This window comes from Sorex fumeus, unplaced genomic scaffold (assembly GCF_029834395.1).
Source record: "Sorex fumeus unplaced genomic scaffold, SorFum_2.1 ptg000010l, whole genome shotgun sequence".
Classification (NCBI taxonomy): Eukaryota; Metazoa; Chordata; class Mammalia; order Eulipotyphla; family Soricidae; genus Sorex; species Sorex fumeus.
This window is the reverse complement of record NW_026606067.1, coordinates 1,568,128-1,581,780: the sequence shown is the minus strand read 5'-3', so window position 1 is coordinate 1,581,780 and position 13,653 is coordinate 1,568,128. Positions and strand designations below refer to the sequence as shown.

Below are 13,653 nucleotides of genomic sequence, written 5' to 3'. Positions count from 1 at the left end.
AGCACACTTTGAGTTACTGGCACAGCCAGGACTAATGCCCAAACTTTCTCCTTCGGCCAGTGTCTACACTGGATTAGAGCCGTTCTCTCATCAGTGTGAAAAATGCGTGCCTTGCTTTGACTTCAGTCTCAGCTACTGACCTTTGTCTCCCCTGCAGCTGGGATGAAAGCAGCTCCATCAGCAGTGGCCTCAGCGATGCATCCGACAACCTCAGCTCAGAGGAGTTCAATGCCAGCTCGTCACTCAACTCCCTCCCAACGACTCCCACTGCCTCTCGCCGGAACTCCACAGTAGTGGTGCGTGAGCTTGCAAACACACAGACTCCCCTCCCAATGAGCCACAGCCACGCTGGGCACTGCCTGAGCTTACAAGATGCTCTCCCACTCTCCGTGGCCTTTGCCCATAAGCCTTTGAGAAAATCTTTGTGGGTGGGCAGGAAGAGCCCAGAGGGCTGGAGCCATAGCACAGCGGGTAGGGTGTTTGCCTTGCGTACTGCTGACCCAGGTTCGATTCCCAACATCCCATATGAGCACCACCAGGAGTGATTCCTGAGTACATGAGCCAGGAGTAACCCCTGTGCATCACTGGGTGTGACCCAAAAAGAAAAAAAGAAAAAAATGTAGAGCCCAGAGGCCACCAAGTAGAGAGACCCGTGACATGAGTTCTGCTCGGTGTGCAGTGACCGTTGTGAGAGCTCTTCGTAGTGGGAAAGAGAAAGCAGTCCAGAACTAAGCATGCCAAGTGGCAGTTTGGGTGAAAACGCAGACTTGATTCTGTTCTACTGTCAGAGGAACAGGGTCACCCCACAACCCCTCCACCCTAAAAATCCCTCCCCGTCTTCATGTTCCCTTCCCCAGTGAATGTCTCCCTCTGCTTCTCCTCTTCAGCTGCGCACTGACTCGGAGAAGCGCTCGCTCGCAGAAAGTGGGCTGAACTGGTTTAGTGAGTCAGAGGAGAAGACCCCCAAGAAGCTGGAGTACGACAGCGGCAGCCTGAAGATGGAGCCCGGGACCTCGAAGTGGCGGCGGGAGCGGCCTGAGAGCTGCGATGACGCCTCCAAAATCGGGGAACTGAAAAAGCCCATCAGCCTGGGCCACCCTGGCTCCCTGAAGAAGGGCAAGACACCGCCCGTGGCCGTCACCTCCCCCATCACTCACACAGCCCAGAGCGCCCTTAAGGTCGCAGGTGAGCCTTGGATGGAGGAGGGACAAAGACAAAGACCTGTGTCTCTGATTGGTCCCCTTCCTTCTGGTCACTCATTCCTGGGATCAAAGTAGAATTTTGGGGTATTGTTTGTTTGGTTTGGGTTTGTTTGGTTTTATTTTGGTTTGGGGGCCACACCTGGCAGTGCCCAGGGCTCAATCCTGGCAGGGCCAGATAGGTGCCAGGGCCCCCTCAAGACAAGCTATCCCCGCTGTCCTATCGCTTTGGCCTCTAAAAGCAGGTTTTGCTTAGCTTTATTTTATTTTTTTAAATATAAGCGCTAACAGTATAAGCTCTAAAACATAGGCACAAAAAATAAAATAAAATAAAACAGGCACAAATATTCATGACCTTGATTTGGCAACAGTCTCAGATTTTATATCAAAAGCTTGAACTTTTAGGGGCTGGAAGGATAGCACAGCGGGTAGGTCATTTGCCTTGCACACGGCCAACCCGGGTTCGATTCCCAGCATCCCATATGGTCCCCTGAGCACTGCCAGGAGTAATTCCTGAGTGTAGAGCAAGGAGCAACCACTGAACATCACCAGGTATGGCCCAAAAAGTAAAAAATTAAATTAAATTAAAATAAATAAATAGACAAAATCAGACACTGGGGCAATCTGAGGAAAACTGACACTCGTGGGTAGGGTGTAGTGTTGGAGTGTTTGATGCACGCAAGTCTGCCATCATTAACACTGTAAATCATGGTGGCTCCATGTCTTGTCGTATTAGCTGGCCTTCCCAGCAGCCCTCGAAGTAAGGTGTAGATGTGCCTACATCACCCAGTTCAGAAGTAGTGGAGCACTGAGTATATATGTTCACAAACAATTCACACAATTTGGGGTTTTGTTATTCTTTTGGGGGGTTTGGGGATCATAACCAGTATGTCCCCGGAGCTGTTCCTTGTTCTGTGCTCAGGCATGACTCCTGGCTGTGTGCCCCTGTAGGCAGTGTTGGGGATTCGAACCGTGAAGGGCCACATGCGTGGCAAAGAGCCTTAACCCCTGCATTACTTCTGTGAACCCCCAGAATGATTTTTTTTAATGTAGGAGTACTGCTATTTATTCAGCCATTGATTAAACTGGTTGAATCCCCAAAATGATTTTGACCTGCCTTCACATGCCTCCCATGGGTAGTTTCATTCCTCTCCCGAGGAATTCTGCTGCTGTACTTAACCTTCACAGGGTCCACGTGTGTTGTCATAAGACAGCACTAAGTTAGAATTGGATTGCTCGGGAATCATCTCCGGGGACCACTTTTCCCCTGACCAGCCTCTCCCCCATCTCTGATTCCCTGTAGCTATTGCTATTCTCGAGTTCCGTCCTTTCCACTCACCAAAATGATTTTTGACCTGTGTCTGCCCATAGACTCTTCTGGCAGGTCCATAAAATGATTGGTGTTTTACCTGGGGTCCGCCTGGACTGGAACCTAGTGGAGTCGGACGGCACTGCCAAAGGCTACTATCGTAAAGGTTTTCATTTCTGCCTTAGTAGTCAGGAAACATTTCTCCCTTCTTCCTGTCATCACGCGTAGGCAGGTTGAAAACCACCGCTCTGGTTAGCTCCTACCTGGTCTGGTTTTCGTTTTGTTTTGTTTTGTTTTACTTGTTTAAGGACCACACCCAACAGTGCTCAGGACTTATTCCTGGCCCTGTGCTCAGGGATCACTCTTGGCAGGGTTTAGGGAACCCTATGTGGTGCCAGGGGTCAAACCTGAATGGGCTGTTTGCAAGGTGAGCACCCTGCCCCAGAGTTCCTTGACCAGTTGTGAGATGTACCTCCTTATTATTATCTTTGGGTATGCATCTGCCTGTCTTAACCCAAATCCTACTCTGGGAGCAGAAAACAACAAACAATAAAGCAGACCAAAATTATCCTAGGCTGCCCTCCCCCAGAAACCTCCTTACTTGTGGCAGGAAATTCCATCGGCTTATGCAGTCCCTGCTCACCATTTTTCAGCCCACTCACATTCTACAATTTTACCATAAAATCATCACACGTTTTATGCCAAAAAAATTTATTTAAATTGGGATGCAACTTGCAACTATTATATGAATCTTGAAGCAAAATTTTGCTGATGTTACTTTTAAAATCCCTTCTTATATAGGACAGAGAGATAGTATTGGGAGTTATGCAGTGCAAGCTGCCTTGCATGCAGCTGACCCAACTCAATTTGCCTACCACATGTTAACCGCCCCCCACCCCCAGCCCAGTACTGCCAGGAGGGATCCCGGAGCACGGAGCTGTGCTTTGAGCCCTGCACTGTTATCAGACTGTGGTGCGAGCTGAGGTTCCATGGAATACTTGTGAATATACACGCATAAGGTGGCGGCAATTATGCGGTGCAGTAAGGGTAGATAACAGCGTTCCCTTTTTCCACGGAGAGAAAGGAACCAAGTGTTGCAGAGTCTCCATCTCAGCTGCTGCTTTCTTCCTCCGTTCCTGCCCCCCTCCCCTGCAGGCAAACCTGAAGGCAAGGCCCCCGACAAGGGGAGGCTGGCGGTCAAGGGCACAGGCCTCCAGCGCTCCTCCTCGGACGCAGGCCGAGATCGCCTGAGTGAGGCAAAGAAGCCCCCCTCGGGCATCGCCCGCCCGTCCACCTCAGGGTCTTTTGGCTACAAGAAGCCTCCTCCTGCCACGGGCACCGCCACCGTCATGCAGACGGGGAGCTCGGCCACGCTCAGCAAGATCCAGAAGTCATCGGGCATCCCTGTCAAGCCTGTGAACGGACGCAAGACCAGTTTAGATGTGTCCAACAGCGTGGAGCCTGGCTTCCTGTCCCCCGGAGCCCGCTCCAACGTCCAGTACCGCAGCCTGCCCCGGCCGGCCAAGTCCAGCTCCATGAGCGTGACCGGGGGCCGTCCTGGCCCCCGCCCCGTGAGCAGTAGCATCGACCCCAGTCTGCTGAGCACCAAGCAGGCAGGCCTAACCCCCTCCCGGCTGAAGGAGCCTTCCAAGGTGGCCAGTGGCCGCACCACTCCAGCCCCCGTCAACCAGACGGATCGGGAAAAGGAGAAGGCCAAGGCCAAAGCAGTGGCCTTGGATCCAGACAGCATCTCCCTGAAGACAGTGGGCTCCCCCGAGAGTACCCCCAAGAACCAGCCCAGCCACCCGCCGGCCCCCAAGCTGGCAGAGCTCCCCCCCACCCCTCTCAGGTGAGTGACCACACCTGTCTGGCCTCACAGGGGCTCCCCCTGGCCTGCTCCCACGCTGACACGTTCCTTCTTCTTCCTCGAGGCTGCTCGTCCTCTCCCTCCGGCGACTGTAAATTGGGTCCGTTTACATCCTATGTTTGTTGGTGTGTCCTATGCTGTGAACCCCTCATTGTAGACCTCCCGCTGTCCAGTGCTCTGAGTCCGCATCACCCCTGTCCTCAGCCTCATGGGGCCATGTTGGGGCTCAGCAAACAGATCGCAAGGAAATGGCGCGGGATTCTCCGGAAGGGGCCCCAGTTTCTGGCTTCTCACCGGCCGCGTTGCTGTTCTCAGTGTTGGGTCTTTTCTCCCTCCCCAGGGCCGTGTCCAAGAGCTTTGTCAAGCCTCCCTCGCTGGCCAATCTCGACAAGGTCAACTCCAACAGCCTGGACCTGCCCTCGTCCGCTGATGGCCACACCTCCAAGGTCCCCGAGCTGCACGCTCCCAGCTCAGGCGCTGGCGGCCCGCTCACGTCTTGCTTCACCCCCAGCCCAGCACCCATCCTCAATATTAACTCAGCCAGTTTCTCCCAGGGCCTGGAGCTCATGAGTGGCTTCAGCGCCCCCAAAGAGAGCCGCATGTACCCCAAACTCTCAGCCCTGCACAGGAGCATGGAGTCCCTCCAGATGCCCATGAGCCTGCCCAGTGCCTTCCCCAGCAGCACCCCCATCCCCACCCCGCCCGTGCCCCCTGCTGCAGCCCCGGAGGAAGAAGCAGAAGAGCTGACGTGGAGCGGCAGCCCCAGGACCGGGCAGTTGGATGGGTAGGTGAATGGGCTCGCGCCGGGCCTGGGTCTTGGCCGGAGCCAGAGGCACCAGCGCCTTCTCCGCAGCGCCATGGCTCACAGCCGCTGGTCACTCTCGTCTCCTCGTCCTCTTTTCCTTGCACTCTGAGGAGGACTTTCTTCTTTCTTCCTTTCCTTCCCTTGCTCTTTCCCTTCTCCTTCTCTTTCCCCTTCCCCTTTTTCTCCCCACTTCCTCTTTCCCATCCTTTCCTTTCTTCTCCTTCCTTCCTATCTTCCTTCCCTCCCTCCCTCCCTCCCTCTTTCTTTCTTTCTTTCTTTTTTCCTTTTTCCTTCTTTCTTTCCTTCTTCCTTCCTCCCTCTCTTCTTTCTCTTTCTTTCCTTCTTCCTTCCTCCCTTTCTTCCTTTCTCTTTCTCTTTTTCTCTTTCTTTTTCTTTCTTCCTTCTTTCCATCTTTCCTTCCCTCCCTTCCTCTCTTCTTCCTTTCTCTTCTTCCTTTCTCTCTCTCTTTCTCTCTCTTCCTTTCTCTCTCTCTCTTTATCTCTCAAACTCCCAAACTCTGGTTTCTTAAAGGACCCACATGCTTCTCTTTCTTTTTTTTTTTTCTCCACAGCAGTCAACGGGATCGGAACACCCTGCCCAAGAAAGGACTCAGGCAAGGCTTAAATTTGTTCTTCTGTCCTTACCCCAGGTGTGGGACAAACCCTCCTGGGATGTGTTCCATGCTCCAGTCATTTGGCCATTTAACCAAGCCACTGGCGCTGGGTTCTGCCTGACCCGCCCAAGTGTGAGTCACTTTTTAGCTGCAGTGGCAGAGGAGAGTCAGGCCAGCGCACAACCTCGCTGACCTGGGGTAGCCCGTGCCCCAGTTTTGCCAGAGCATTCTCCAGCTTTCCTCCCTGGGACTCGGAGACGTGCTCCCATGCCCCCCACCCACGCCCTCCTCGGGGCTCACAGCATCCAGCTCTGCCCCGCGCTTTGGGAGAGTCACACATCACCCCAGTTCCCCCTGGCATCCCTTGTCGTTCCCTGCCGCGCTGAGCTCTGTCGCTGTCCTGTAGGTACCAGCTGCAGCCGCAGGAGGAGGCCAAGGAGCGGCGCCACTCCCACACCGCCGGGGGGCTGCCCGAGTCGGACGACACGGCGGAGCTCCCGTCGCCCCCGGCGCTCTCCGTGTCACTGAGTGCCAAGGGCCAGCTCACCAACATAGGTCAGTGCTGCCGGCGCTCACTGTGGCCTGGGAGGTGGCAGGGCCTCCCCGTGGGGCGCGGCGAGGCAGCAAGTCTGGGGGTGTCTCCTCCTGGGGACCGCGGGCTGTGGGCTGGCTCCAGGGCGCTGTGTCCACACGGGGACGGCTATGGCCATGCACAGGAAGAGCGAAGGGCACGAGATGGAGATTCCAGCCAGAGCAGTGACCTCTGGGAATGAGCTCAGGGTCTGGGAGGCGTCTGCATGTCCCCGCGGTGACAGCGGGGTCGGGGAGACCCTCCTTGGGCCACACACAGGCAGCCTCTGCCCACATGAAGGTGATGGTGGGAATGGCAGTTGGTGGTCAACGGATGGGATGTGGCTTCTGGAAAAGTCCAGATGGCCACGCTTCTCTGAGGAGCCAGGCCTGTCCTAGCCCTGCAGGCCAAGCTGTACAGGACAAGCTCCGGCCTGAGGCGGGCGGGAAGGATGGCCTGGCTGGTGATTCTGAGGCTCAGGGGGAACGGGAAGGTGCTGGGCACTGGCATGGAGAGACACGTGACAGGCCTCGTGGAGGTGTGGGGGACCCTCTCCCGAGAGGGCGGTGCCATGCCCTGGGAGACTGTGAGGAATTGAGGGAATAGCAGGAGTGGAAGCATTTTGGTGAGAGAAGGGAGCAAACGAGGAAAAGCCATTCTGGGGCTGGAGCGGTAGTACAGTGGGGAGGGCATTGGCCTCCCACGCGACTGACCCAAGTTCGATCCCCGGCATCCCATATGGACCCTGAATACTGCCAGGAGTGATTCCTGAGTGCAGAACCAGGAGTAACCCCTGAGCACTGCAGGTTGTGACCCTTCCCCCCCCCCCCAAAAAAAAGCAAAGGTCATTCAGTCCTTGGAGGATGGGGTGAGCATGGTTTCGTCTCCACGGGGGTCACTCCAGGCAACGCAGACTGGGCTGCTTCAGAGCCGGGAGTCCCCACCTGCAACCCTGCCTCATGCCGCACCCAGGCTGCTCTGTTTCCACCTCCCTCGGCGCAGCTCCCTTAGAATTTCCTCAAGCTGCACCCCTGTTTACTGAGGCTCTGGGAGCGCCATGCAGGGGTGAGGCAGCACACTGCCGGGCCTTGGGGCTCAGCAGAGCCCCCCACCTCACCAGTCTGGGCTCACACTGGGGAGGGGTGCGGCAGGCCGAGAGGCTGGTTTCTTGCTGCTTTAGAACGGACCAGGGAGCCAGAGAGACCTGGTGGGCCGGGAGCCTCGCCCTGGCACCAGGCCCTGGGCCCATGACTCGCCCCTTTCTCCAGCTGCCTCTTGCCCTCCTCCAGTGCCGTCACCACCCCCCCAGGGCCAGGCATGTCTCAGCTGCAGTGCCCGCGTGCGTGCACACATCCCTGGGATGTGAAGGTTTCGAAAGTGCCCACAGGCCCCCAGTCTGACCTTCAAAAGCGACCCCTCTGCCCAATCTCCCCTAGTGGGAGCTGACACGCCCAAGGGAGGGTCTCAATCAGGAAACACACCCTCCACTCCCTATGCCAGGGTCCTGCCCTCAGGAGAGACCCCGCCCCCACCTAGCCCCCTGCTGCTGGCATTCCCCCGCCCCTCCTCCCCTCCTCTCCCACCCTCCCACATCCGTGCTCCCTGTGCTCCGTTCCCGAGGGCCCGGGCGCTGATGACCCTCCTGCCTCTTCTGCCCTCCCCCTCCCTCCCCTCCCCCACCCTCTGTCCTTCCAGTGAGTCCCTCTGCGGCCACCACGCCGAGAATCACCCGCTCCAACAGCATCCCCACCCACGAGGCGGCCTTCGAGCTGTACAGCGGCTCCCAAATGGGGAGCACCTTGTCCCTGGCCGAGAGACCCAAGGGGATGATCCGGTCAGGATCCTTCCGAGACCCCGCGGACGATGGTGAGACTTCATGGCAGCGCGGTTCACGCTCATTCCAGCTCCGCTGGGTCCCCTTCACCGCTACCACACCCGCCACCACACCTCCCACCCACCTCCGAGTCGCAGCGCATCCTCGTGGGGCCATTCAGGTCTTCCCACCCATCCCTTTGAAGGGGCTGGGGGCCCAGAAACCTTGGGGGACTCGGTGTAGCACCAGGGCTTCTAGGTAGAGCATCTGCCAACCGGCTGGGGGAGGGAAGTTGACCTAGAAGGGTTAAGCAGTAACCTTCAGAATGTTCTAGAAGCCAGGGGCTCTTGCCCCCCTGCCCCCTTCCGCTCCCTCCATCTCTCAGAACATACGGGAAGGTCACGAGACATAATGGTAGCTCTTCATCCTGGTGAAGGACTAGGCGTTGCACGTTCCGCTTTCTAGAACTTTCAAATGGTGAGCTGCAAGGAGGCCCCTGTGGTTGTTGGTGATGCTGTGTGGGTGGGTGACGACGCAGAGGCCGACAGACCAGGCTGCTCACCCAGGAGCCTCTCCTCGTGGAGGAATTGATTCTTTCAGGAGGGTTCTGCTGAATGACCCGAGAGTAGGCGAGGTGTCCAGGCGGTGCCATGGGGATGGTGCCCAGGCCCCCAGGCAGGCCCCCCCAGTCGGAGAAGAGGCGGCTGAGCAGAGCCGTGTCTTGGTTCTAAGCAGCACTCATAAGAAACCCCCCTCCTGTGCAGCGCCTCTCCCGCCCCGCACCTCCCGAGGCCCTCGGAGCAGCTGAGTGAGGGGCTGCCCTCCTCGGACTGCCCAGGGTCACGGGCGTCGGTGCCCACGGGGTCCCCTGCTCTGTGCTCTCTGCTCCAGATGCCTCCACAGTCACATTCCCCCCTCCGGTCCGAGTGCTCTTCCCTGCAGCGCCTTGTCCCCGGGGCCTCCCTCTGTTGATCGCTGTGTTCTGTTTCTCTTCCAGTTCACGGCTCGGTGCTGTCTCTGGCCTCCAGTGCCTCCTCCACCTACTCCTCAGTAAGAGCCTTCGCCCCTCTCCCCCGTCTCGCTTCCCCACCTCTGCTGCTCCCCGGAATCTTCCCTGGGGCGGGAGGGCGTGTGGAATGGCGCCCTCTGACCAGAGCCAGTTGGCTGCTTAACCTCCTGGTGGGGGGGGGGTATCTGGGCTTGCCCCCAATTCCTGGGCCACTCTGGTGCCTGGCGCTCCCCTCCTTTGAAACATGGAGAATCCCCTTTGCTCTAGAGTCTGTTTGGTGGTCAACGGGGCACATCCGTGGCCAGGTAAGTTGGGCAGCGTTCTAGAACACAGAGCCTTGCCAGAGTGGAGACCTGACACGGGTTGTGCAGACGAGGTGCTTCTTGAGTGTTTGTTCGCTCTGCCTTTGACCTGTGCTCCCGGGGGTCAGTCGGGATTCCTCCCGAGTCAAGCTCCCCGATTTCGGGCCTTCTCAGCAAAGGCAGGCTTAACTGGAGACTCTGATCTCTGTTACAAGCTGCCCTCTCTTGCTTGGGCCCTGAAGGCCCGGGAGCAGTTTCCGCCTCCTCGGCTCTTAGTCTTGGTCACTCTTCTTTGGTTGCTCTGCTTTGTCACGGAGCCTGGCTTCCTCACCTCCTAGTAACCACCCCCTTTCTCTCTCTCTGTCCTGCACACGCTTCTCCAGGCTGAGGAGAGGATGCAGTCTGAGGTAGGGGCCCAGCCTTTGTCTCCGCTTGCTAACACCACCGCTGCCTCGTTCCTCCCATGGCCAGCACTTGTCCTGCCCCCACAAGCTTGCTTGTCTCCTTCTTTCTCCCACAGCAAATCCGGAAGCTTCGCAGAGAACTGGAGTCCTCCCAGGAGAAAGTGGCCACGCTGACGTCTCAGCTTTCTGCCAACGTGAGTGCCACCCTGTGGGTGGAGACCCGGGAGGCCAGCATGGGTCCTCGGAGACATTCAGCCAAAGAGAGTGTGCTCACCAGGTGTCCCTGGGCCTTAGACTCAAGGGACAAGTTCTCCCCACAGCCCTGCCACAGGGAGTCTGGGACCTAGTTCTCCTCAAGTCCCTTGTCTCAAATTCTACGAAGAACCATTTTCTCCTTTAACCTAATTATTAGGCATGAGTTCCTATTAGACAGTTACTAGATTTTTCTAGAGATTTTGGGGGGATGGGGCTCGAGGGGGATTGGGCCACACCTAGCGATGCTCACGGGTTATTCCTGGCTTTGCACTCAGGAATTACTCCTGGCGATGCTTAGAGGACCATATGGGATGCTGGGGATCAAACCTGGGTCGGCCACGTGCAAAGTAATCACCCTACTCGCTGTACTGTTGCTCCAGTCCCTAGGTTTTCTAGAGAAAGAAGGCGGGTTAGTAATGGCTCTACATTGAGCCCAAACTGCCTTGCTCCCAAGCAGAGTCCCAAGAATGCTTTTCCACTGCCCTGGGTATGCTGGCATCTGGCCACACAGCCTTACATGAGCCTTGTCAGACTGGCCACCAGAACTCTGGTGACGTGGCATTTCACGACCCTAATGAAGAACCTAACTAACTCTCTTGGGGCCAGAGCAATAGCACAGCAGGTAATTGCTTCCCTGGCCTGTGAAAGACCCCTGATTCAAATCCCAGCACCACAAATGGTTCCCTGAGCACCAAGCCAGGCATAAGCCATGAGCCCTTCTGGGTGTTGCCCTCCAGAAAACAACACAAAATAAAACAAAACAAAGAAGCCCAATGCCCAGGCCAGGGAAAGGACCCACAGGGATATTTTGCATGTGGGAAGCCCAGGTTCAATCCCTAGTACTGGAGGGTCTCCCAGGCACTGCCCGGAATGACCCTAGCACCAAACTGAGACTAACCTTTGAACACCATCAGAGATGGCCCCAAAACAATCACTTGTCACTTGTCATCCCGTTGATCATTGATTTGCTCAAGCGGGTGCCAGTAATGACTTCATTCATCCCTGTCATGTGCTGGTGTAGCCCAGTGGCATATTGGGGGCTCTTCCAAGGTCAGGGGAATGAGGCCCATTATTGTTACCGTTTTTGGCATATCGAATACGCCACGGGTAGCCTGCCAGGCTCTGCTGCGCAGGCGGGATACTCTCGGTAGCTTGATAAATAAAATAAAATAATTCCCACGCTGATCTAACTTCATGCACAATTGCCCTTTGGGGGCGGGAGGGAGGGTTAGGGCCGTTCCCAGCGATTCTTAGGGGTTACTCCTGGCTCTATGTTCAAGAATCACTCCTGGTGATGCTCGGGGGACCATGTGGGGTACCGGGGATCCAACCTGTGTGTAAGATAAGTGCTCTCCTGCTGTATTATCTCAGGCCCCACAACTGCCCTCTCTTAGTGGCTCCCTCAGGCAGTCGGCAGAACTGATCTGAGATTTTAAGTGGGAGCCGGAATTCTCCGAGACTGGCTTCAGCTGGGCCCGTAGTTCAGATGATTTTCTCTGTGGAAGTCTTGGCTTCCCCACCTATGAGCTGGGACACAGAACAGCAGTAGCCCTGTGCGATCCCGTCCCATGTCCATCCCCACACCCCTCCCAACCCACCCCCCACCCCCTGGGACGGGGCTGCAAACAGAACGCTAGAGCCTGTTCCCCTCAAGCTGTAAACAACAGCTGAGCCGGATCTGCGGAGCTTTCCAAGTGTTTGCACAGAAATCTGCAATTTCCGCAGTTCTGGGTATTCCCCCCCCCTCTTTCTCTTCCCTTCCTCCCTAGAGAACCCAGCTGTCAGGCCTGGGGTCTTTCCCCGGAATCAGGTAGGAAATGATCGCTGGGGACCAGAGAGATGTAGAAGCAAGAGGCCACAGCTTTGAGGTACTTGCCTTGCACACAGTTGACCCGGGTTGGATCCCCAGCATTACATATGGTCCCCTGAGCACTGCCAGGAGTGAACCCTGAGCACAGAGACAGGAGTAAGACCTGAGCCCTGCTGCGTGTGGCCCAAAAAGAAAGAGAGGGAGAAAGGAAAAAGGGGAGAGGAAAAAAGAGTGAGCGACAGAGGAGAGGAGGCGGAGGGAGGAAGGGAAAGGAAAGTCTCCAACAGCACCGTGGCAGTGTCATCCCCAGGCTGGCTATTCTTGACCCAACGACAGTCCACGAAAGGGGCTTATACCACTTTGTTTTGTGCTTCTATCAAGAACTTTAGTTTTGTTTTGTTTGGAGGCCACACCCAGCGATACTCAGGACTTCCTCCTGACTTCGCATTTAGAGAGCACTCCTGGTCAGCTGGGGGGTCCTCATGAGATGCCAGGGATCCAGTCTAGGTTGGCCAGGTGCAAGGCAAGCGCCCCACCTGCTGTGCTATCTCTCCGGCCCCTCTGTCAAGCACTTCTTTCATTCCTGGGGACCATAAGAATTACAACAAAAACGGTCTCTTCACTCCCTGGTGACTCGCCCTCCCAGGCCCATGGCTGGGGTGCATCCTGCACATCCCAGGATTTCCACACCGGGAGCTGCTGTCGGGGGCAGGCTGCCAGGAGACAGAGAGCAGCCCCATGTCAGGGCCCTGTGCATGGCGGCCGTCAGGCTGTCGAGGCTGGGCAGGAGCCAGAAAATGAATTTAGAGAGTGATTTTTCTAAGAAGGGGAAGTTCCCTTTGGCTGAGAGAGAACAAACTGCAACACCCCAGACAGGCAGGTTCTGAATTTTCAGGTCAGACTGTTGCTGACGGTCAGGGCCCTGCCCTCAGACAAGGAGATGTGAGGCCTAACCTTTGGGGTGTCAGGGTGTTCCCCCAGCCCCCATTTCACATAGCGCTCTTGTCTCATTCCTTGGACCTTCCAGGGTCCGAACTGAAGACACACCCAAGTTAGGGAGCCCTGCTGCAGTGTGCGTTAGCCGGGGTCGAGGCTGAGACGGAAGGTTCAGAGGATGGAGTGGACATTTGGGGGAGTGAGAGCTCCTCCAAGCCCAGGCAGGCCCAAGGAGGAGGCCTGCCCGGAACCCACAGTATCATTTGCGTCTCCATAGACTGGAGGCCATGCAGGGAGAGATTTCCTGAGAAGGGCGAAAGTGCAGTTGCCCAGGGGTGCAGTCGCCGTTCTGGGGGGCTCAGTGGCTGGGCCCGGCCGATTGACGGCCCCCCGGGAACCACCTTTCAGTGAAAGCATCTCCAGGCACAGTTCAAGGGCAGAAGGAGGAAACTAGAGCAGGCAGGGAGAAGATTTCGGTGGCAGGAAGCAGGGAAGCGTAGCACATGCCCAAGCTCCGGACCTAGGACCTGCCCAGAATCTGCCCCTCGCTCCTTGCTCCTATCACTGAGGGTGCCCAGCCCTGCACCTCCTCCCTTCTTGCCTCTTGTTGCCAGTTGAATAGCTGCAGCCCAGGCTCCTAGTGGCCCCTTGCCCTGCCCCCTAGTTCTCCAGGGCTCCTCCATGCCCCCATGAAGCACATCTGACATCTAGTGGCCAAGCTGTGCCATGCACCTAAGGTCCCTGATCGGCTTCTCTAGTT

General features: G+C 56.7%; 1 protein-coding gene across 5 annotated transcripts in view; it reads left to right on the top strand.

Annotated features, from left to right (window-relative positions):
* Nucleotides 1–13,653, top strand: part of NAV1 (neuron navigator 1) — a 137,582-nt gene that overhangs the window by 102,469 nt on the left and 21,460 nt on the right. For 2 of the 5 annotated variants that reach the window (XM_056110511.1, XM_056110510.1), the window contains 10 exons: nt 158–296; nt 888–1,185; nt 3,664–4,357; nt 4,716–5,159; nt 5,752–5,793; nt 6,200–6,348; nt 8,060–8,230; nt 9,175–9,227; nt 9,872–9,895; nt 10,009–10,086. In XM_056110511.1, the coding sequence (XP_055966486.1) occupies nt 158–296; nt 888–1,185; nt 3,664–4,357; nt 4,716–5,159; nt 5,752–5,793; nt 6,200–6,348; nt 8,060–8,230; nt 9,175–9,227; nt 9,872–9,895; nt 10,009–10,086 (2,092 nt within the window). The remainder of the gene's footprint in view (nt 1–157; nt 297–887; nt 1,186–3,663; nt 4,358–4,715; nt 5,160–5,751; nt 5,794–6,199; nt 6,349–8,059; nt 8,231–9,174; nt 9,228–9,871; nt 9,896–10,008; nt 10,087–13,653) is intronic. The other 3 variants (XM_056110513.1, XM_056110509.1, XM_056110512.1) reach the window with 3 other exon arrangements.